Genomic DNA, 23695 nt, shown 5'->3' on the forward strand with positions numbered 1-23695 from the left:
TGAAGAGGAGAAGAAGGGTACATTTGTAGGGTAAGATAGAAAATTCTATTTGGTACACACTGAGTGTTAAGTTCCTATAAGATATCCAGATAAAGTTCAATTGAAAACCAGAAATACACAATCTAGGTCCTGGGAGAAAGGTCTTGGCTAAAGATTTTCATTTGGAATCTGTATTCATTTGCTAAGGCCTATTGTTAACAAAGTGCCACCTTTGAGTGACTTGAACAACAAAATTTACTATCTCATAGTTCTGGAGACTCGAAATCTGAAATCAAGATGTCAGCAGAGTTCGTTCCTTGTGAGGGCTGTGAGGGAAGGATCTGGCCCAGGTCTCTGTCCGTGACTTGTAGATGGCCATCTTCTCCTACATCTGTTCACCCCATTCTGCCTCCATGCATGTCTGTATGTCCACATTTCCCCTTGCTGTAAAGACACCAGTCATACTGGATTAGAGCCCACCCTAAGGACCTCATTTCAACTTGAGTACCTCTGTGAAGAACCTATCTCCAAACGATCATATTCTAAGGTATTGAACTTCAACATACGAATTTGGGTGGCAGGGAAGTGGAGAAACACAATTCAACCATAATAGAATCCTTAGCATACAGCTGAAGCCTTAGATGGGGAGAGGATCACAAGGCATTTTTTTGTCTGACTACTGCAGGTAGACAAAACCCCCGTCCCCCAACTCGTAAAAGCATTCCAGCATTAGCTGGTGTTTACACATGAGCCTAGGAGCTTTCTTGGTTTGCAGTTAGTGTGGAGAATAGTTTTTGGTAAGCAAGGAGGAACCCCCCAAAAAAAATGGTTGGAGGGAATGATACCATATCTTCTTATCCAAATGCCATAGATGGAAAGAGGACCCCTACGATTAGGGTGTAAAGACTAACATGTAAAGTCACTTACGAAAACTAGTCATGGTACACATTGTGAAACTCTAGACACAGCAGTGCTACTCCAGAGTCCCAGTGAAAAAATATGTCCCAGGGCTGAGGAGTCCTTTCCCCCGGTCTCTGTGCCACTCTCTTCCCCAAGGATTGAATGCTTAGGGTGCTGTGGCAGCACGTGTGGCACAGACACTGCATTCCCAGGATAGGCAGTGATGCAGCTTGGCAAAGCAGCACATCTGCAAGCAACATGGTAGGTGATAGATACAGACAAGTGGGTCAGAGCAGGAGGAGAAGAATGGAGTGAATGCCACATGGAACCTGCAGCTGCAATGGGGCGAATGCCACGCGGAACCTGTGGCTGCAGTGGGGCGAATGCCACACAAAATCTGCAGCTGCAAGACTTGTTTAAGTAAACTTCTGAGGCACATTTTGAGAGACTACCAGAAACCAGAGGGGTAAAAACTGGGGAGAGGAAGCTAAAGCCCTCCTATTTGGAGGGGGTCTATCAACCTATAGTTCAGTTATTCTGACAACTTGATTCATTTGCTATTTTTAATTTACTATCACATGCTTGATTTGTTTTTTTTCTTATAGAGGCAGGGTCTCACTATGTTGCCCAGGCTGGTCTCGAATTCCTGGGCTCAAGTGATCCACTCGCCTCAGCCTCCCAAAGTGCTGGGATTACAGGTGTGAGCCACCATGCCCAGCCTTCATTTTTTATTTCAGTGACATACTTATGCATCACAAACCTTGCAGCGAAAATTATTTTGACTCCAAGAACCAGATATTAACCCAGGAGAAGTCTCTGGGCTTGGGAGTCCTCATCACTGAGGTGCCAAATACACCTAATGCCAAATACACGATGATGGGGATGGTTCCACTCTGTAGGCTACGCAAGCAAATGGAGTAAACCCCATAAGATGTCACAGATGCTGGCTTCATAGAGTGGCGTGGCACAGTCTAGAGTACAACCCACCCAGGTGGTTGGCCATCCAGCGGACCACAACAGACACTCTATTTTCTGAAGAACAGAACATAAAATGCAAACCGAATGGGGATAGATCACTGGCCTAGGTGAACAGAAAGTCACTTCATCCCAAAGGAGGGATTGTCAACAATGAGGAATTTAGAGGCAGAAATATGGGCAGCAAAGGTCTTCACCCCAACCTGTCCTGAAGCACTGACTCAAGAAATAGAGACAGGGCTCAGAGGCTAAGAATCAGGCAAGCCGGACCTAAAGCACCCCAGCTTTCCCCCAGCCTAGAAACACTGGCCAGCCATAAGCCATATCCTTGTATCTGTCCCAGATCATGTGCAACTTCGGATATGTTGGTCTTTCACTTGCTGTAGGAAGCTAGTGAGTTAATGGTATATTCTCCATGATCACACATTGAACAACAGCAATCTCAGCCTGTTGATGAGCAAAGAATAGGCAACATGACCAATTCCTGGCTGTCCTCTCTAAGACGCCTGCTTCACTTTCCATCAAAAGAGATCCAAAACAGAAACTCTGGTGAGGACCCACCTATGGGTCAATCCTGGTCAGCAGCACAGACATGGGAAAGAATGATCAAACTGGCCAAATAAAAAGGCAGCTTGTGGACAAGTGCTGTGGCACACACCTGTAGTCCCAGCACTTTGGGAGACTGAGGCAGGCAGATCACTTGAGGCCAGGAGTTCAAGACTAGCCTGGCCAACATGGTGAAATCCCATCTCTACTAAAGATACAAAAATTAGCTGGGCATGGTGGCACATGCCTGTGATCCCAGCTACTCAGGAGGCTGAGGCATGAGAATCACTTGAACCCAGGAGGCAGAGGTTGCAGTGAGCCTAGATTGTGCCACTGCACTCCAGCCTGGGAGACAGACTGAAACTCCATCTTTTAAAAAAAAAAGGGGGGGGGGCAGATTGTAATGTCATTACTTTGGAAGAATCTTTAAAAGCAGAACTGCCTAATGCAATGATGCACAAGGTGCTATGCTACTTTTCTGAAGACTCATCCTTCACATTGAATAAATGAATCACCAATGGGAGCTTGGCCATTTGTAGAATGCAGAAAACCTGTTATGCTCTTAAAGCATGGAAGCATTTTTACATTCCATAGCCATCTCCACATTTGGAAAAAGAAGATAATTTTATGTTCTCCAAAGATTTTTTGGCATACTGATGTTTAAAACTTTTTTAAGGAAATTGAGGAACGAGAAGAGGGTATGATGATAATGGAAATACTCTTTAAAAGAATTCTTGCTAACCATCCTATGGGTCCCGTTTTCTTTTTCCTTTTGTTATCTTCAACTTTTAAATTCAGGGTGCAGGATGTGCAAGTTTGTTACATAGGTAAACGTGTGCCATGGTGGTTTGCTGCACAGATCAGCCCATCACCTAGATATTAAGCTCAGCAGCCATTAGCTATCCTTTCCGTTGCTCTCCCTCTCTCTTCCCCTGGTTCCCATTTTTGTGTTTTTAGAATAATATGTTGAAGTGTCACACAGTACCTTTGGGAGTCAGAAAGGTGATTAACTAATAAATCATTAATTTCCATTTTCTGAATATTTCATTCTTTGATCCTTTTGTAGTTTTTGAACAGCTCCTATCAGACAGTATTTAAAACAATAATCAAAGAAATGGCTGCTCGCAATGAACTGGAAGAGGATTTTGACATTCCCCTAACTAGGCTACTGGAAAGTGAAAACAGATGGAAGCTGTTAATTATGTAAGTAACTGGTAAGGCCAAATGATTGGTCAGTGGATTTGGGTATGCCAGAGGTGGCAGCAGGGAAAGTGTAAATTGAGCCATCAACAAAAAGAGCAAAGTCAGGACCAGACAGGTTCCCTGAGTCAAGGATCAGGAACAGGTCAACCACAGGGAAAGGGTAAGATCCAGGGGTCAGATGTGCAGAATGATCCAGCTGCTAGACCAAAATCAAACTCAAGAGCAAGGACATTGCAAGCATGGGAGGTACAGGATAAGATCAAGGCAGATGGTGACAGAGGCTGGAAATTCAGGGCAAGAAAAGGCTTGCAGGGACCATGAACTTGTACAAAAGTCTAGGGAGCAAAGTGTAGACCCCTGGCACTTAAGGAGAAGACATTGGGGAGTCAAGACCTGGGGCAACTGCCCACCAAATTCCCTGGCTTCACACTAGGTGAGCTAATGCTTTTCCATGCATCTTGAAGGAGGGAGAGCCTTGAGCTTCACTAACCTGGGGTTACGACCAGGGCCCCTGTAAGGTTATTGTAGACCTGTGTCACTGGCACCAGGTCTTTCTAGCTGGCAAGGCCCCAGGTCACAAAATGTTCCAGCCATTTGTACACTGTATTAGTTCATTTTCATGCTGCTGATAAAGACCCAAGATTGGGCAATTTACAAAAGAAAGATATTTAATGGACTTACAGTTTCATGTGACTGAGGAGGCCTCACAATCATGGCAGAAGGTGAAAGGCACATCTTACACAGTGGCAGACAAGTGAAGACAGCTTTTTCAGGAAAACTGCCCCTTATGATAACCATCAGATCTCATGAGACTTACTCACTATTACGAGAACAGAATGGGAAAGGCCCGTCCCCATGATTCAATTACCTTCCACTGGGTCCCTCTCACAACTCGTGGGAATTCAAGATGAGATTTGGGTGGGAACACAGCCAAACCATATCATCCCACCACCAGCCCCTCTCAATCTCATATCCTCACATTTCAAAAACCAATCATGCATTCCCAACTGTCCCCCAAAGTCTTAACTCCTTTCAGCATTAACTCAAAAGTTTACAGTCCAAAGTCTCATCTGAGACAAGGCAAGTCCCTTCTGCCTATGAGCCTATAAAATCGAAAGCAAGTTAGTTACTTCCTAGATACAATGGGGGTACAGACATTGGATAAATACAGCTGTTCCAACTGGGAGAAACTGGCCAAAATGAAGGGGCTACAGGCCCCATGCAAGTCCAAAATCCAATAGGGCAGTCATTAAACGTTAAAGTTCCAAAATAATCTCCTTTAGCTCTGTGTCTTACATCCAGGTCACACTAATGCAAGAGGTGGGTTCCCATGGTCTTGGGCAGCTCTGCCCCTGTGACTTTGCAGAGTATAGCCTCCCTCCCAGCTGCTTTTATGGGCTGGCATTGAGTGTCGGAGGCTTTTCCAAATGCACAGTGCAAGCTGTCAGTGGTGCTCCACTAGGTGGTGCCCCACACTCTGTGTGGAGGATCTGACCCCACATTTCCCATCCATACTGCACTAGCAGAGGTTCTCCATAAGGACCCCACCCCTACAGCAAACTTTTGCCTAGGCATCCAGACGTTTCCATACATCCTCCAAAATCTAGGCAGAGGTTCCCAAACCCCAATTCTTGACTTCTGTGCACTCACAGGCTCAACACCATGTGGTAGGTGCCCAGGCTTGGGGTTTGCACCCTCTGAAGCCATGGCCCAAGCTCTGTGTTGACCCCTTTCAGCCATGGCTGGAGCAGCTGCTATGCAAGGCACCAAGTCCCTAGGCTGCACACAACACGGGGACCCTGGGCCTGGCCCATGAAACCATTTTTTCCCCCTAGACCTTCAGGCCTGTGATAGGAGGGGCTGCTGTGAAGACCTCTGACACCCTGGAGACATTTTCCCCATTGTCTTGGGGATTAACATTCAGCTCCTCATTACTTATGCAAATTTCTGCAGCTGGCTTGAATTTCTTCTCAGAAAATAGAAGTTTCTTTTCTATTGCATTGTCAGGCTGCAAATTTTCTGAACATTTATGCTCTGCTTCCCTTAGTAAACTGAATGCCTTTAACAGCACCCAAGTCACCTCTTGAATGCTTTGCCTCTTAGAAATTTCTTCCACCAGCTACCCTAAATCATCCCCCTCAAGTTCAAAGTTTCACAGATCTCTAGGGCACGGGCAAAACGGCTGCCAGTCTCTTTGCTAAAACATAAAAGGGTCACCTTTGCTCCAGTTCCCAACAAGTTCCTCATTTCCATCTGAGACCACCTCAGCCTGGACTTTTTTGTCAGCATTTTGGGCAAAGTCATTCGACAAGTCTCTAGGAAGTTCCAAACTTTCCCACATTTTCCTGTCTTCTTCTGAGGCCTCCAAACTGTTCCAACTCCTGCCTGTTACCTAGTTCCAAAGTCACATCCACATTTTCAAGTATCTTTTAGCAGCACCCCACTCTACTGGTACCAATTTACTGTATTAATCTGTTTTCACACTGCTGATAAAGACATGCCCAAGACTGGGTAATTTACAAAAGAAAGAGATTTCATGGACTTACAGTTCCACATGGCTGGGGAGGGCTCAGAATCATGGTGGAAGGTGAAAAGCACATCTCACATGGTGGCAGACAAGAGAGCTTGTACAGGGAAATTCAATAACAGTCAGATCTCATAAGACTTTTTCACTATCACAAGAACAGCATAGAAAAGATGCCCCCATGGTTCAGTTACCTCCCACTGGGTTCCTTTCACCACACATGGGAATTCAAGATAAGATTTGGGTGGGGACACAGCCAAACTATATCATACATACACCCAGCCTGTGGTGCAGGCATGCTCTCAGCATGGAAGCCTGCTCTTTCCTTTATCCACTGTCAGAAACCTGGAGAGCCAGGTATGTGTTTGTGCCCCCATGGGTCTGTTGCAGACTGCTCAGCAGTGGCACCAGGGACAGGCTGTGTGAAACAAGGTGCCCTACCTAATCACGTGGGCAAGTTCAGGTGTTCACAAAAGTCAGGAAGAGATTGACTGCCAGCAGCTTCCACTGTGGACTCAGTAGAGGCATGGGGCAAGAGATCCCCAAGGCTTCTCTGGGAAATGGGAAGGCAAAAACACAAAGAACTCCCAAGCTTTTGGATCAGCAAAACCAAACACGAAATAATATCCTACACATTATCCCACTGCCTCTGTGCCATTTCCTCCCTCTCTTCCCATTTACACCTGTATCAAAGGCTGATTCTAACCTGATTGCATTCAACAGATATTTCATGTGCACCTACTATGTGCTAATCTAGGCCCTAGGGATACAGTAGAGTATACCCCAGTCTCTGGTATTAAAGAGCCAGCTGATGGGGATTCCACTCGTTTGGAAAGGTGGATAAAAAAACAAGAGAGGAACAGCCAGTCTTCCCAAAAGGGCTTTGGGTGCCTCTGGCTAGATCCCCTCACTGGAGTTTAACTCTTATCTGTGTTTGGAATCTTGTTCTGAGCCTAAAGGATAGACCCCCACTCCACCCATTTCTTGGTCCTTATTTTTTCACAGATGCCAATAGGCTAGGTAACTGCTTCAATTCCATTAAAAGTCCTTGCATGATAAATGAATAACATTTGGTACAAATGGGCCATGGACTCATTCTCAAATTTCCCTATTGCTTCTAGGGTATGAATAAGGGAACCATTGCTCTGTGCTAAGTAACAGTGCAGCCCTTTCCAGCAAAGGATGTTTGCTTCCTGGAGTTACTCTGGGCTAAATTAGTATGCCCTCTTCAAGGAAACTGATCTAAGGATTTAAAATCTGCAATGGCAAAGGCCTCCTTTTCAGATCCAATTAAGCCTGGGAAGCTCAGTCCTTCTGGCACATTCCCTTTCAAAGGGACTCTGATCTAAGAACTAGACAACACAGCTACCCTGGAGAGCATCCTTATTTGGAAGGAAAACAGTCCACGCCACTGAAATGCCAGGATGACTCACTCTGTGTGTTGACATGAGAGGGAGAAAAGGGCTTGATCACATTGAAGAGCTGTGACTTGTGTGGCTTTCATGATAAGTCCTTTTGAGTAAGGCTATTTGAAAGTGTCCTACTGAATGCAAAGGGGTTTCAGGTGGTTCTGGGTTTCACTGGAATATAGACAAGCTGCAGAAAATCGAATCCAGCTGTGTGAGTTAACTCATAGGGCCACACTTGCATTTGGACCTCCCTGCCCTGTCAGCGGCCCCCAAGGTTCCCCTCGTTGAATTTTTTTCGAAGGGTTCAGGGTTCAGCTGCATGCTCTGGGTGTGGGTCAGACCACAAGGGAAGCACTAAATGGATATCAGGCACCATCCCTTTGCTCCTGGGCATTGACTCGAAGAAAACTGGCTTAGAAAGCAAAGCCATTGGCCCCATTTCCACCTGTGCAAGAGACTCTACAGACTTCAGTACTGTTTGCACTGTGTGTGATGGCATGTATGTGTGAATTTAGTCTTGGCTTTTAAAGATGATGCACTTTACTTTTAGGTTGAAGAAAAATTACGAAAAGTTCAAGGAAACAATCTTATGGATTAAGAGGAGACGTGAAGGTAGGCACCACTCCACCATTTTCCACCAGGTGCTGGCTCTCCTGTCTGCATCCCACCACCTCTCCCCTTCTGCTGTACTGTAAAGAAGGTGGATAGGGCTCATCCACTCACTTCAGTGCCCACAGGGCTAATGTGGTCCTGGCTGCCAAGGATGAAATACTGAGCATGACAGACAGAGTCTAGGGCCCCAGTGAGTTTCTCTCTTGGTGGCAGGGGCAGATGGGGGCATCTGAACACAGAGCGAGTCACCTTGGCATTTCAGTGGTGTGGACTGTCTTACTTCCCAAAAAGGATGCTCTCCAGGGCAGCTGTGTTCTCTGGTTCTCAGATCAGAGCTCCTTTGAAAGAGAATGCTCCAGAAAGAGTGAGCTTCTCAGGCTTCATTGGTCTATTCTTGAAAGGATAGACAAGAAAGTAGGGAATTACCATATAGAATGGTTAGGCCCTATGATGGGAAGGGGACACTGTGGGACCACACAGTAAGGGATCTAACACATATTTGGGGGAGTGGGGTACTCCAGGAAAGGAATATTAGTGCAAAAATTGGAAAACGAATAGCTCCTTTACCAAGAGACTAAAGGCATTTGGTGTCCAGTTATTAAGATTTGCAAATCATGGAAGTTATCAGCTTCATGGATCTAATCATGGAAGGCTTCAGTGAAGAGACTAAGCTATCTTCATTCAAAACTACAACATGGTATATCTTCCAGGTGACTGGACCCAATTAACATGAAAATGACAGCCATATTCATAGGAGACATAGCTAATCATGGTACTTTTTCTTGCTGAGCCTTGTCTCAGCCTGATTCCCTCTCAATAGAGTCCTTTTACCCCCAGTACCAATGTATGCCCCTGACCTAACTCTTAAGGAATAGCTGCTGCGGGCCCTGCCTGCCTCTCCTGAATCCTGTGTCACCACTAACCCATCGCCACTCCAGCTTCCAACCAGACAGTGCTTATGCTGGGATTCCTCTTTTGCAGGCTATAGATTTACCTTCCACTGGAGGTAGAAATCTTCTCAGCTTCAAAGCCCGGTTAAGATCCCTCCCATGAGCTCTCATGGAAGCCTGTGTTGACCTCAATGGTGGGACACACGGCACTCTCCTAACTGACCTCCCCGTTAAGTAGTAAGCTGGGGCTCCTCACTCCCGCCAAGAACATGTTGGCTGATAACACAGCTAGAAACCCCTCACCACAGCTCCAACCACTCAGCTCCCACTGTTGTGTTAAGCACTTATCAGAAGACACTAGGTTTGTTTTTCAGTTATTTTTACTAGTTCCAAAATTCAATTGTCATAAAAATGGACAAAATGAATATAAAAAGAAACTTGTTGCTAAGAAATGAAAACTAAGTTGAATGCTTTAAAAAACAAAACTCAGCCAGGTGCGGTGCCTCATGCCCGTAATCCCAACACTTTGGGCAGCTGAGACAGGATAATCCTTTGAGGCCAGGAGTTTGAGACCAGCCTGGCCAACATGGCAAAACCTTGTCTCTACATTAGCCAGGTGTGGTGGCACACACCTGTAATCCCAGCTGAGGCACAAGAATTGCTTGAACCCAGGAGGCAGAGGTTGCAGTGAGCCAAGATCTTGCCACTGCACTCCAGCCTGGGCAACAGAGCAACATTCTGTCTCAGTCAATCAGTCACTCAATTATTGGTGTGATTTGAGCAAAAATGATCCCAGAGCCCATTCATCAAACCTGTACTTTGTCTTACCTTTGAAATGACATGTTAATATACACTTCTGTTTTACCTTTTGTTGATGACTCCCTGACTTTCACCTGTTTTTTCAATTAGCAGCCACACCATTCGCTGGGTAAGTGCTCCTCTAATTACGATGTAGTTGGCATATGACTGCGTCACCCACTCATACCCCCACATCTGTACAGGTTGACTGTCACTGCCATATCAGGCATCCAGCACTGGGCTGACATGCACTAGGCACTTGATAAGTACATGTTAAATGAATGTGTGACCAAACAGAGTGAGCTGGAATGTCAGCCCCAACATTTCTCTCTTCAAAGTCCTTAATCTTCCCACTACCCGACAGCCTTCCTTACTGGGGAAAAATGGCAGGTCTCCCAAACCCTCCAACTCCCTTTGGCACCTTGAGAAAGACAGATCTAAGTTTCCTTTCTCTTTCCCACCAAAATCTTATTCGATGCAATCATTGAATTGAATGGCAGCTCAAAAAGTAACAGAGATGACCACTTTCACATTTCATTTAATGACCGAACCAACACCTGAGAAGCATGAGACAAAAGAAGTCCAAAAGCCTCAACGTGTTGTTCGTCGTAGGAAGAAATTAGAACGAGATAAGGAATGGATACAGAAGAAGACAGTGGTAAGAGGGGCAGTACATTGCTGTTTTTCACTTTGCACAGGATTTTTTTGGCTCCGGTGAGGTGTGCACACACCATCAGAGAGTTGTAAGGAACAACACACAATGTAAACACAAAAATGCATCCAAGATATCAGAAGTACACCTGAGTATGTGGGTTGTTGGCAGACTGACTAGGATTTTTACTAGGATTTATTGAGAGTCTTCTGCCTGCAGGGTCTGTATTAGGCAATTGAATGGATTTGAGGGTAGAATAAAGGAAATGTATATTATATAGGCCCCAGCCAGACACTGTGGCATACATCTGTAGTCCCAGCTGCTTAGGAGGGTGAGAAGGGGGATCCCTTGAGCCCAGGAGTTTGAGGCTGCAGTGTGCTATGATCACACCTGTAAATAGCCACTGTACCCTAGTAGCCTAGGCAACATAGCAAGACCCTGCCTCTAAAAAGAAAAAGATATATATAGATTCATCCCCCTAACAAATTAGAATCCATATCAAAAATCAGTCACACAGTGAATGGATAAATCAGCTGTGGTACATTCATACAATTAAATATTATTCAGCACTAAAAAGAAATGAGCTATTAAGCCATGAAAAGACATGGAGGAAACTTAAACACATTTTACCAAGTGAAAGAAACCAATCTGAAAAGGTTACATATTATGATACCTACTATATGACATGCTGGAAAAGACAAAGCTATGGAGACAGTAAAAAGATCAGCGGTTGCTAGGGGATGGGGGCAAGAAAGGATGAAAAGGTGAAACTCGGGAGTTTTAGGGCAGTTAAACCCTTCTGTATGATTCCACAATGTTGGATACATGTCATTGTACATTTGTCCAAATCCACAGAATGTGCAACATCAAGAGAGAACCCTAGTGTAAACTCTGGGCTGTGGGTGATAATGGTGTGTCAGTGTAGGTTCACCAATTATAACAAATGTACCACTCTCTGGTGGAGGTGGTGTTGATGGTTGGGGAGGCTGTGCATATATGGGAAGCTGTACTTTCCACTCAATTTTTCCAGGACCTGCTCTAAAAAATGAAGCCTATAAAAAAATTTATTACATGGTAGTATTTATAAAGACTGATACTATTATACAAAGATCTGAGTGAAAACTAGTCTCAAAATATTAGAGTCATTCCTTCCATGCAAATGAACACCAAAAGCGAGCAGGAGTAGCTATTCTTATATCAGACAAAACAAACTTTAAAGCAATAGCTGTTTAGAAAGACAAAGAGGGAGATTATATAATGATAAAAGGCCTTGTCCAACAGGAAAATATCACAATCCTAAATATATATGCAGCTAACATTGGAGCTCCCAAATGTATCAAACAATTACTACTGGACCTAAGAAATGAGATAGACACCAACACAATAATAGTGGGGGCTTCAATACTCCACTGACAGCACTAGACAGGTCATCAAGACAAAAAGCCAACAAAGAAACAATGGATTTAAACTATACCTTGGAACAAATGGACTTAACAGATATTTACAGAACATTCTACCCAACAACTGTGGAATATACTTTCTATTCATCAGTGCATGGAACTTTCTCCAAGATAGACCATGTGATAGGCCACAAAACAAGTCTCAATAAATTTAAGAAAATTGAAATTATATAAGCACTCTCTCAGACCACAGTGGAATAAAACTGGAAATCAACTCCAAAAGGAATACTCAAAACCATGCAAATACATGGAAATTAAATAACCTGCTCCTGAATGATTATTGGGTCAACAATGAAATCATGATGGAAATTTAAAAATTTTTAGAACTGAATGACAATAGTGACACAACCTATCAAAACCTCTGGGATACAGCAAAGGCGGCTAAGAGGAAAGTTAGTAGCCCTAAATGCCTACATCAAAAAGTCTGAAAGAGCACAGACAATCTAAAGTCACACCTCAAGGAACTGGAGAAGCAAGAACAAACCAAACTCAAACCAAGCAGAAGAAAAGAAATAACCAAGATCAGAGCAGAACTAAATGAAATTGAAACAAACAAAAAAAAAAGAAAGAAAAAAGAAAAATGAAACAAAAAGTTGGTTCTTTGAAAAGATAAATAAAATTGATAGACCATCAGCAAGATTAACCAAGAAAAGAAGAGAGAAAATCCAAATAAATTCAATTAGAAACAAAAGGGGAGATATTGCAACTGACACCACAGAAATACAGATCATTCAAGGCTACTATGAACACCTTTACATGCATAAACTAGAAGACCTAGAGGAGACAGACAAATTCCTGGAAATACACAATCCTCCTAGCTTAAATCAAGAAGAATTAGATACCCTGAAGAGACCAATAATGAGCAGTGAGATTGAAATGATAATTTTAAAAATTACCAACAAAAAAAAATTCTACCAGACATTCAAAGAAGAATTGGTACCAATCCTACTGACACTATTCCACAGGGAGAAAAAGAGGGAATCCTCCCTTAATCATTCTGTGAAGCCAGTGTCACCCTAATACCAAAACCAGGAAAGGACATACCAAAAAAAGAAAACCACAGACCAATATCCCTGGTGAATATAGATGTAAAAATCCTTAACAAAATACTAACTAACCAAATCCAACAACGTATCAAAAAGATAATCCACCATGATCAAGTGGGTTTCATACCAGGCATGCAGGAATGGTTTACCATACCCACATCAATAAATGTGATTCACAATATAAATGAATTAAAAACAAAAATCACATGATCATCTCAATAGACACAGAAAAAGCACTCAACAAAATCCAGAATCCCTTTACAATTAAAACTCTCAGCAAAATCGGCATACCAGGGACATACCTCAATATGATAAAAGCCATCTATGACAAACCCACAGCCAACATAATACTGAATGGGGAAAAGTTGAAAGCATTCCCTCTGAGAACTGGAACAAGACAAGGATGCCCACTCTCACCACTTCTCTTCAACATAGTACTGGAAGGCCTAGCCAAAGCAATCAGGCAAGAGAAAGAAAGGGCACCCAAACTGGTAAAGAGGAAGTCAAACTGTCACTGTTTGCTGATGATACGATTGTATGCCTAGAAAACCCTAAAGACTCCTCCAGAAAGCTCCTAGAACTGATCAAATCATTCAGCAAAGTTTCCAGATACGAAACTAATGTACACAAATCAGTAGCTCTCCTCTACACCAACAGTGACCAAGCTGAAAATCAAATCAAGATCTCAACTCTTTTTACAATAGCTGCAAAAAATAAAATAAAAATACATAGGAATATACCTGACCAAGGAGGTAAAAGATCTCTACAAGGAAAACTACAAAACGCTGCAGAAAGAAATCATAGACAACACAAACAACTAGAAACACATTCCATGCTCAGAGATGGGTAAAATCAATATTGTGAAAATGACCGTACTGCCAAAAGCAATCTACAAATTCAATGCAATTCCCATCAAAATACCACCATCATTCTTCACAGAACTAGAAAAAAAATCTTTAAATTCCATTGACCAGAATGGGTCCCATGACCCCAGCTAGCTGCAAGAGAGCTGGGAAATGGAACAGCTTGCACTAAGAGGAAAAGCAATAGGACAGCTTTACATCGTGAGTGTGGCCCCAACTGTGGCAAAAGTGGAAGAGAGTAGGAAACCAATACGGTTAACCAAGGTATGGACCTTTCTGGCCTTCAGACAAGGAATGAGAAGTTTGGTATTCCTTCAACTCTTGGGCCTGCACTGAGAAGGGAAGTCTGTGGGACCAGTCAGAACTCCTATGGACAGGAGAAGGGGACTCTCTAGGTTGTAGCAGACAATGGTAAGGGTGTTGGAAGCCCTCATATAAAGGCTTCAGCTTTCTCCTATCCCTGGCCTCACGTCTTCTAATAAATAAAAGAACCCGGCCGGGCGCGGTGGCTCAAGCCTGTAATCCCAGCACTTTGGGAGGCCGAGACGGGCGGATCACGAGGTCAGGAGATCGAGACCATCCTGGCTAATACGGTGAAACCCCGCCTCTACTAAAAAAAAATACAAAAAACTAGCCAGGTGCGGTGGTGGGCGCCTGTAGTCCCAGCTACTCTGGAGGCTGAGGCAGGAGAATGGCGAGAACCCGGGAGGCGGAGCTTGCAGTGAGCTGAGATCCGGCCACTGCACTCCAGCCTGGGCGACAGAGCGAGACTCCGTCTCAAAAAAAAAAAAAAAAAAAAAAAAAACCCTTACTTGGCTTATTGTTCCAATTAGGCTATATAACTCCATGTTCTTCCACACTCCAGGCCCTACCCTGCCTCAGATCTTTGCCAGTTCTGGCACCATCTACCCTCCATGGCACCCCCTCCCCACTAACATCTAAAATGTCCTCCCTGCAGCCAAGAGGAAGATTCTCACCAAGATCTCTAAGCAGAGGATCCTTTCTCACCTACCATTCATGGTAGGCTGCACCAAGCACCCATGGCAGGGAGTGGCACATTTGGTTTTGTTTGTTTGTTTTACAAACAGGCAATAAATCCCAAGCTGTTTACTGAGTGCAGCACCTTCTGTGTGTGCTGGTGTGCAGGCCAAATCCAACCACTCCAGTCCAGGACCCAGGGCCTCGCAGCAACTATGGCGAGCTCGCTGAACAGCTCTGGCACAGCTCGGGGTCCCGCCTGCAGGACTGCAGGCAAGGCCAGAGACATAGTCTCCTCACTCTGCACTTTAAGCTTTTGCATCCTATTGTCTTCAAGCAAATGCTGATGAGCTTCAGATGCTTAGACATGCCGTTTGTTATATATTTCCCAGTGAGAGAACGTGTGCCAACTCTAGCTCTGTGTAAGAGATTTTGCTTTGTCCATGGGATTCTTATCATCAGAAAAATTTCATTACATGACAAGTGAATTTGACAAACAGAAAGCATCTCAAGAAATTCTGGCTTTTGGGTGGCTTTTGAAAATAAGACCTAAGTGACAAATACCCGCTACCCATGAAAAGTATCTGGACATTTCCAACAGGTCACCAGGCAAACCAACTGTGGGTATAATACAAAGCACTTTTTAAACCAAGTCTCCATCAACGGATGGATGAAAAAGGAAAATGTGGTCTATATACCCAATGGAATACTATTCAGCCTTTAAAAAGAGGAAAATCCTGTCATTTGTGAAAACATGGATGAACCTGGAAGGGATTATGCTAAGAGAAATAAGCCAGGCACAGAAAGTCAAGTACTTTATGACTCACTTATGTGTGGAACCTAAAAACATCAAACTCATAGAAACAGAGTGACCAGGAGCTGAGGAGTAGGGAAATAGGGAAGTGTTGATCAAAGGATACAAAATTTCCACTAGACAGGAGGAATAAGTTTAAGAGGTCTATTGTACATCATGGGGACTAAAGCTAATATTATATATTGATTATTATATATTATATATATTATATGATATAGAGATTATATAGATTATATATAGATTACATATCATATATTATATATTGATATATTATATAGATATTATTGATATTATATATTGATATATTGATATTATATATAATATATATCAATATATTGCATACCTGAACATTGCTAAGAGAGTAGATTTTAAGTTTTCTCACCATAACAAAACATATGTGAGGTAATGCATATGTCAAAGCATCATATTGTACAACATAAATATATACAATTTTTATTATCAAAGAAAGAAAAAAATTTTTAAGGGTTTTTTTTTAGGTTTAAAGAAAAAAGCAGTGCTTTGTGGACTAAATGTCCCAGGTGACTGGGAGCTTAATGGTTAGAAGCAGCATCAGGGATAAATCTGAATCTTGGGGGTCAGATTGCTGGAGCCTGGCTCTCTTCTCGCTAGATAACTTTGTGTAAGTCATTTAGCCTCTCTTAAACAGGAATAAATGATAGTGCATATTTTGTGAGGTCAGTATACTGTGGAATTAAGGTATTTAGTGCAGTGCTCTGCATAAGGAAACAGCCACTGTATGCTGGCTATATGATCATTGTCACCTTGAGGAGTGCTTCCTACCCGATGTCTAGGTGAAAACTAACAGACAGCTTTCTCTCAAACAGAACTGCATCTGTCTCTTATCACCTTAAATTTTGCATTCTGCTTAAAGCTTTCTTTGGACAAAGAATTATTCAACTTTTACAATAATAATTTGGGCCCATCCAGTGACCACAGCGCCCATCATGACCCCAATTCTCCACCCCTAGATTTAACTGGCAATGTGGTCCCCAGCTTCATACCGATGTCAGAAAGGAGAGTCAGCACTTACCTAACAAATCAGGTCTCACTGGAAACATTCAAGCCAAGATTGGACAACTGCTTTTCCAGAACAGAAAGGAAACTCATGTGTCAAAAACGGTGACTAATAAACATACTAAAAGAATATGGTTGCACAAATACCAGAATCTGATCAGATAAAACAGTTTAAGGAATGTCTTGCAACTACAAGAAATTTCCAGAAAACTGCTTTTTTAACTAAGTTAAAGACTTCACAAGAGAACTAAAACCCGAAGAGACTACCTGCTCAGAGGATTGCTTACAGAAATATTTTTAAATAATGCAAAGAATACCCATGAGATTTCAGGAATATCATTCAGCAGCCAGACAGGACTCTGCGGCCAACTGCAATGGAGAAGTCCTGATGGATGAACTTTTAATAAAAAATTTCCAATAGCTATTGCACAAGAAATGAGGACTCATCTGATGGAATCTCCTGAAAACAGTGGCCACCATGTTAAACCATCACTCATGACTGTTTGGCAAATGGAAACTACTGGAGAAACGAAATCTCTATTTCCCTGGAATATCAAAATAGAAGGCCTTGTTGTTCAATGACAATAAGAGGCAACATTTGTTGAGGCCTTAAGATTCAGTAGCTGTGTCACTTGATTAGAAAAATTAACTATTGTTTCTTCGAAAAAACTTAAAAATGGCTTGAAAAATCACTGATCTGACTTCTAGTTAGGTTAATGTGGGGTACTAGATGATCTGCAAAGCCTTCCTGCTGCAAACACCTGGGAATTGAAATAAAACAGAAGAAGCTTCCTTTTCAATGCAGAACAGAGAATGTAAGAAAGTAAGGAAATAGCCAATACCAGAAATACAGAGAAAACTACAAAACCAGAAGAGTATGTGAGCCAGGGGTGTGTGCTGAGGAAGCAGGGGAACAATGGGTCTTGACAATCCACCAGCATGGGGACAGGGGACAATTAGAGGACACACACCCTTTCCAAGCACAAGCAAAACATCTCTTATAATTGATCACATGCTAGGTCACAAAACAAATCTCAGCAAACACAAAAGAATGGATACTGTATAGGCTATGTTCTCTTGCCCCAGTGCATTTTAATCAAGAATAGTAATAACACAACCAAAAGTCCTTTATACATTGGCAAATTTAAGAACACCCTTGTAAATAACTTGTGTGTCAAATCTGAAAATATTTAGAATAGAGTAAAATGAAAGGTAAATAACTACATTCATGAGAAACAGCTAAACAGTAAATTGAGGGGAATGTTACAGCTTTTTTCTAAGTCTGTTTTGTGCTGCTATAACAGGGAACCACAGACTGGGTAGTTTACAACGAACAAAATTTTATTGGTTCTGAAGGCTGGAAAGTCCAAGATGGAGGGGTCACATGTAGCAAGGGGGTTCTTGTTTCATCATCCCATGGGGGAAAGGCAAAATGAGGGCAAGAGAGAGAATGAGAGCAAGAGATCAAACTCGTAGCCTCAAGCCCTTTTATAACTGATATTAATCTACTGATGAGGTTAGAGCCCCCATGACCTAAATACCTCCCATTAGACCGCATCTCCCACCACTATTGCACTGGGGGTTCAATCTCCAACACATGTTTTTGGGGGGACACATTCAAACCATAACAGCTTTAAACACATATTTTTAAAATCTACAGCCATATTCCCCTGAATGGTTTCAATCTTGTCTAATCTCAGAAGTTAAGCAGAGTTGAGCCTGGTTACTACTTGGATGGAAGACTACCTGGGAATACTAGGTGTCAGGGGCTTTCTTTTAAATGCTTTCTCTTATAAAGGAGGAGGAGGAGGATGTGCAGGAGGAGTAAGAGAAAGATCTTGAAGAAGAAGAAAGACAAAAACAGAAGAGTTTGGCATTCAATTCCAGGAATTAGAAAAATAAAATAGAATAACATAGAAACCCCACAGAAAGTAGAGGATATAAATGATAATGATATGAGCAGAAATCGATAAAATAGAAAACAAAGAAATAATAGAATAAACAAACCAAAACTTTGTCCTTTGAAAAGATTAAAATAGGCAAACTTTCTGACAAGATTGATTCAGAAGGTATAAATAATAGAGAGAATGAAAACAGGGACATAACTACAGAGACAGCAGAGATTTCTTTAGAACAGTATAAACTTAAAATTTTTATGACAATAAATTTGAATGTTTATGTAAAATGAACAATTTTCTAGAAAAGCAGTTTGCAAAAATGGATTGAAGAAGAAATTAAAAACTTGAGTATACCAATGTCATGGGTTGAACTGTGTTCCCTCAAAAGAGCCATGTCAGAGTTCTAACCCCCAGTGCTTCAGAATGTGACCTTATCTGGAAATAGTCTTTGCAGATGTAATTAGTGAAGATGAGGTCTTCTTGAAGTAGGGTGTGCCCCTAATCCAATATGGCGTCCTCTTAAGAGGACGGCCATGTGAAGATACAGAGAGCACCACATGAAAATAGAGGTGGAGATTGGTTATGCATCACAAGCCAGGGAACGTCAAGGATCTCTGTCTAGCATCAAAAGCCAAGAGAAAAGCATGGAAGAGATTCTTCCTCAAAGCCTCTAGAAGGAACCAACCCTGGGGACCCTTTGATTTCAGACTTCCAGCCGCCACAACAGTGAGATTAAATTTCTGTCATTTTAAGCTACCCAGTTTATGAGACTTTGTTCCAGCATCCCTGGGAAACTAATACAATCAATAACCATTGGGGTGATTGAAATGACGGTTTAAAATCTACACACACACACACATGCACACACAGATCCAGTTCAGCCTCCTCATTGTATAGACAAGTAAACTGAAGCCCCGCAGCTCCCCAGCAAGTTGGGGAGGTAGCATGTGACATCAGAGAGCAAGCAGATGGGATCAACACCATGCTCTGCAGTAGGACAGTTGGTACCCATGCACTTTTCACACTTTTCATAGACTTGTCTTTTCTTCCCAGGTGCATCAAGGTGATGGAAAATTAATTCTCTACCCCAACAAGAATGTCTATCAAATTCTCTTTCCTGATGGGACAGGCCAGATACAGTATCCACAGAAGCACAGAGATGCTCGTATTGACATATATTGGCACCTAAAATGTCTATGATTCAGGGTGTGAGGTTTGAGTGAGGTGTGGGGTTTGACTGAGGCCTACATCATCTGTAGGGCCCTACCTCTTCCAGGGGACCCCAAGGACTGACTTCTTGTGCCTTAACCTTCTCCCAGTTATCCATCAGGAAACCTGGCTATGCTCATCTTATATGTGAAAATGAAAAAGTTCACATACATCATTCTGGAAGACAGTCTAGAAGGGTGGATCCGGGCGCTTATCAACAACTCAGGCAATGCTACCTTCTATGATGAAAATAGTGACATCTGGTAAGCTTGGGTCATGAGTCCCTAACACTCCTGCCCATGGAGAAGCAGCTGGACAAAGCGTGACTCACAGACTGCGTGAACTTCGTCCTTCCCTGTGTAAGAGTTACACATGTTGGAAATGAGAGAATGAGCACCATGATGGACCAGTCCATGAGGTCCCTGACTGCAGAGAAGGCACAATGTTCTTACTGCACCATTGCTCCTCCATGGGTGAAATAGCCGTCAAGGCTCCACAACCACCACATTCTATTGGTTTCATCTCCTGAACACCTCTTGAGAGTCACCTTTGTGAGAATTTCCTTAGGAAGACCCAGTGCCTCCCTGTTCTGGGTGCCTCAGAGAGAAGAGTTTGGTGAGGGTTTGGAGACATATTCATACAGAGTCCATGGTCCAAAAGGCAATTTCTAAATATTTCACTATTACTGAACTTAGTTCTAAGTTCCCATTTCTGGTAATGGTGGAAAACCATCTTACCAATTCAAGACCACTCAGTCACTTCAAAATGTTTCTCCATCTCTTTGAGGTAAAGGACTCTCTTTTCAGGATTTTCTCCTTCCCTTCCTCTTCTAAGTGGTCGTGGTGTAGGGAGATATATATATATTTTGTTTTGTTTTGAGACAGAGTCTGCTCTGCTGCCCAAGCTGGAATGCAAAGGTGTGATCTCGGCTTACTGCAACCTCCACCTCCCAGGTTCAAGCGATTCTCCTGCCTTAGCCTCTTGAGTAGCTGAGATTACAGGCATGCGCTGCCAAGCTCAGTTAATTTTTGTATTTTTAGTAGAGATGGGGTTTCACCATGTTGGCCAGGTTGGTCTCGAACTCCTGACCTCAGGTGATCCACCTACCTCGGCCTACCAAAGGGCTGGGATTACAGGTGTGAGCCACCACGCCCGGCCAAGGGAACTTATATTATCTTGGATCAACTTTATACTTTCTTCTTGCTGGTCAAAGCCAAACATAATTCCAAAAAAGGATTTTCATTCTGCAGACTTTGGTTTTTAACATTATTTTCTCTGCTGTGAGTCTTTTTAGACACCATTTCCTGATTGTCTTCTTTATTCTGGAGGTATCTGCCCTCCCTGTAGGCCTTGTGTATAGAAAATGCTGTCCAAGAAGTGGACCAAGGTTTTGGGTACAGAAAGCACAAAGGAGTGGGGCAAGAAATTCAGTTAATTACCTCAGAGAGGATCTGGTGACAGATCATCAAGTAACCCAGGGAGGGAAGAGCCCCTATCTCAGTCCTATCAGCATGTCCCAGTCCCTCTGCACCTGAGCATCTGGATGAGAGACAGACAGTCCCTGGGTATCCCTTCACGGCACCCCTCACCCCCCGCAGAAGTCAAACCACAGGGCCAGCCCCTCTCCCTCTCTCATGAACGGGCTGCCCTACCCCCAAACTCATTCCTTCCCCCAGGGGCAGCTGCTCCAGAGGAAAAATGTTACCCACAGAGGAAGGGCTTAGTCTCTGAGGAAATTCATCAGCAAAACTGCAGTCTCATTGATGCTAGGAGAAGACTTTATGGAAAAGCCTCCCAGAGTGATTTGTGAATACAAAGCCACTTGGTCAGGGCCCGACCCTAACTGCTAGAATTTCCTCCGCACCAACAGGACTTCTCCATGGTGCCTCGGGCACCAGGAGGGACTTAGAGCCAAGCTATTTCAAGAGCTGAATACGTCTTAGGTCATTTTTGATTTCCATTTCCTCTGGGAAGATGGAAGGCGTGGCTGTCCTTTGCCAGGTGTGTGGAAGCTAAAATCCAGCACAGGCCTCGACTCTCAGCCCAAGGGGTCTCAGGACAGGCTTCCTACCTGGATTCAGGGTCCCACACAGTGTTAAGACCTGCCCAAACTCAGGGTCCCTGGTGCGTGGGTTCTACTCATTCAACAGTTCAGGATCTTTTCACCCCCCGAGCAGGAACTTCCCAATTCTGACCATTTCTAGATGTTCCAGATCCCATCTTCCTAAGGGAGACTTAGCCCAGAGCTGGGAACCCTCAGGCAGAAGCAGATCTCTAACCCTAGGGAGTCAGGGATGGCCTAGCATTGCTCCTAGAATCCGAGGTTCTCTGGATCTCCCGGGATAGAAATCAAGAGAGATCACTAAACATAGCAGCAAAGGAAAGTTTATTTCAGCTTGTGCACAAGGGAACCAACACTGAGAAAAGAAAAAGAATGGGCTACTCCCTGAGTGCAATGTGTGGGTTGGTTTTATAGGGTCTTCCTGTAGGGAAGGGTTATGTTTATGACAGGGCATGTATAGGAGCAGTTTTCCTAGTGCTTGCACAGTGGCTCAACATGCCTCTTCGAACATCTTCTGTAACATTCGCACTTTAAATCTCCACCTCTGGGTGTGGCTTTTAGCATTAAAATAAGGAAAGGGCTAACTATAAGTTGGAGTTTAAGTCTAACTGCACATATAGGGCTCCAGGGAAGTCCGTAGCCACCTGAAATAGGAGCTTCTTGGGTCTTTTGTTACTGATTGGTTAAGGGCTAGCTAAGCTAGAGCTTAAGTGAGGGGCTTTTATTCTTTTCCTCCAGACCACCTTAAAATTGGGAACCAACCAGCCTGCCCATCTCAGTGTGAGAACTCTGATGGGAGCCATTTAAAAGGTTAAAAGCTAGCAGGATCTGCCCCCCACAGGGTGAAGTAAGAAGATCCTCCTCTTTGCTCTCCTCTCCATCAATGATAACAAGGAAATTTTAATGTTTTCTCAGTTATTGTTGTGTATAGACATTTAATCCTTACACAGCCCTCTGAACAAAGTAGTAGTATTATCTCCTTTTTACAGTTGAGGAAATGGAGGCACAGAGAGGTTAAGTGACTAGCCCAAGGTTACACAGTTTGCAAGTGGCACAGCCGGACTTGGAACTGAGAATCTGACTCCAGAGCCCAGGTTTTTGTTTGTTCATTTGTTGTTTTTATAATTTTGGTACCAAAGAGCCCAGGTTTTTAATTCACTACTATGTATACAGCCTCTTATTTAGAGAAGGAGGAATGAGGTTGGACAGGCTGGGGTCCCAAGACAAAGGAACTTAGAAGTTTGTTTTTGTTCAATGGAAAGTGGGAAGCAACAGGAGGATTTGGGATTCAGTGGCTGGAAGTCCTCCCCAATGGAGGTGAGCAAGGCTTCCCACAGCAGGCCTCCGAGCCAGCTTCTCACTCTGATGAGGTCCCTGTGTTCTGTGAAAGGTTCGTATATACAAAGTGACCCCCAAATGCAGAGGGAGCTGAGAAACCAAAGAACAAGGCAGACAAATCCGGTTTGTCTGTATGAGGTGATTCACTAGGGGAACTTACAGACAGAAGTGCAGTCTAGGATGGATGCGGGACAGGTAGATCTCTGCAGCAAAACCTCGCAGATCTGGGGCCTACGTCTTGGGGGAAAAACTACACGTGCCCTGGAAGGAATGTGTAGGCAGCTATGGGTGTCAAAGCCTGTCATGTATGCAACAACATCATGGGTTGTTTTCAAAAAAAGGCGAAGTGTACCGTGCATAGATATTTCTAGATAAAATGTAGTACATCGCCACCCCCTGGACAGCTCAGACGAGACCTGGCAGGCTGAGTAACCTGAGCTCCCCAAGCCCTCCTTCTCCAGACGAACCCAGGTCTCACTTCGCTTCCTTCCTTCATGTGATTCC

At 43.4% G+C, this 23695-nt stretch overlaps 1 protein-coding gene across 1 annotated transcript in view; it reads left to right on the plus strand.

Annotated features, from left to right (window-relative positions):
- ERICH6B (glutamate rich 6B) overlaps positions 1-23695 on the plus strand; it is a 71133-nt gene that overhangs the window by 42074 nt on the left and 5364 nt on the right. Inside the window, exons 9-13 of the mRNA XM_033176966.1 lie at positions 3467-3603; positions 8087-8148; positions 10337-10494; positions 19636-19721; positions 19902-20054. Coding sequence (XP_033032857.1) covers positions 3467-3603; positions 8087-8148; positions 10337-10494; positions 19636-19721; positions 19902-20054 — 596 coding nt within the window. The remainder of the gene's footprint in view (positions 1-3466; positions 3604-8086; positions 8149-10336; positions 10495-19635; positions 19722-19901; positions 20055-23695) is intronic.

Source organism: Trachypithecus francoisi, unplaced genomic scaffold (genome assembly GCF_009764315.1).
Source record: "Trachypithecus francoisi isolate TF-2019V2 unplaced genomic scaffold, Tfra_2.0 Lachesis_group18, whole genome shotgun sequence".
NCBI lineage: Eukaryota > Metazoa > Chordata > Mammalia > Primates > Cercopithecidae > Trachypithecus > Trachypithecus francoisi.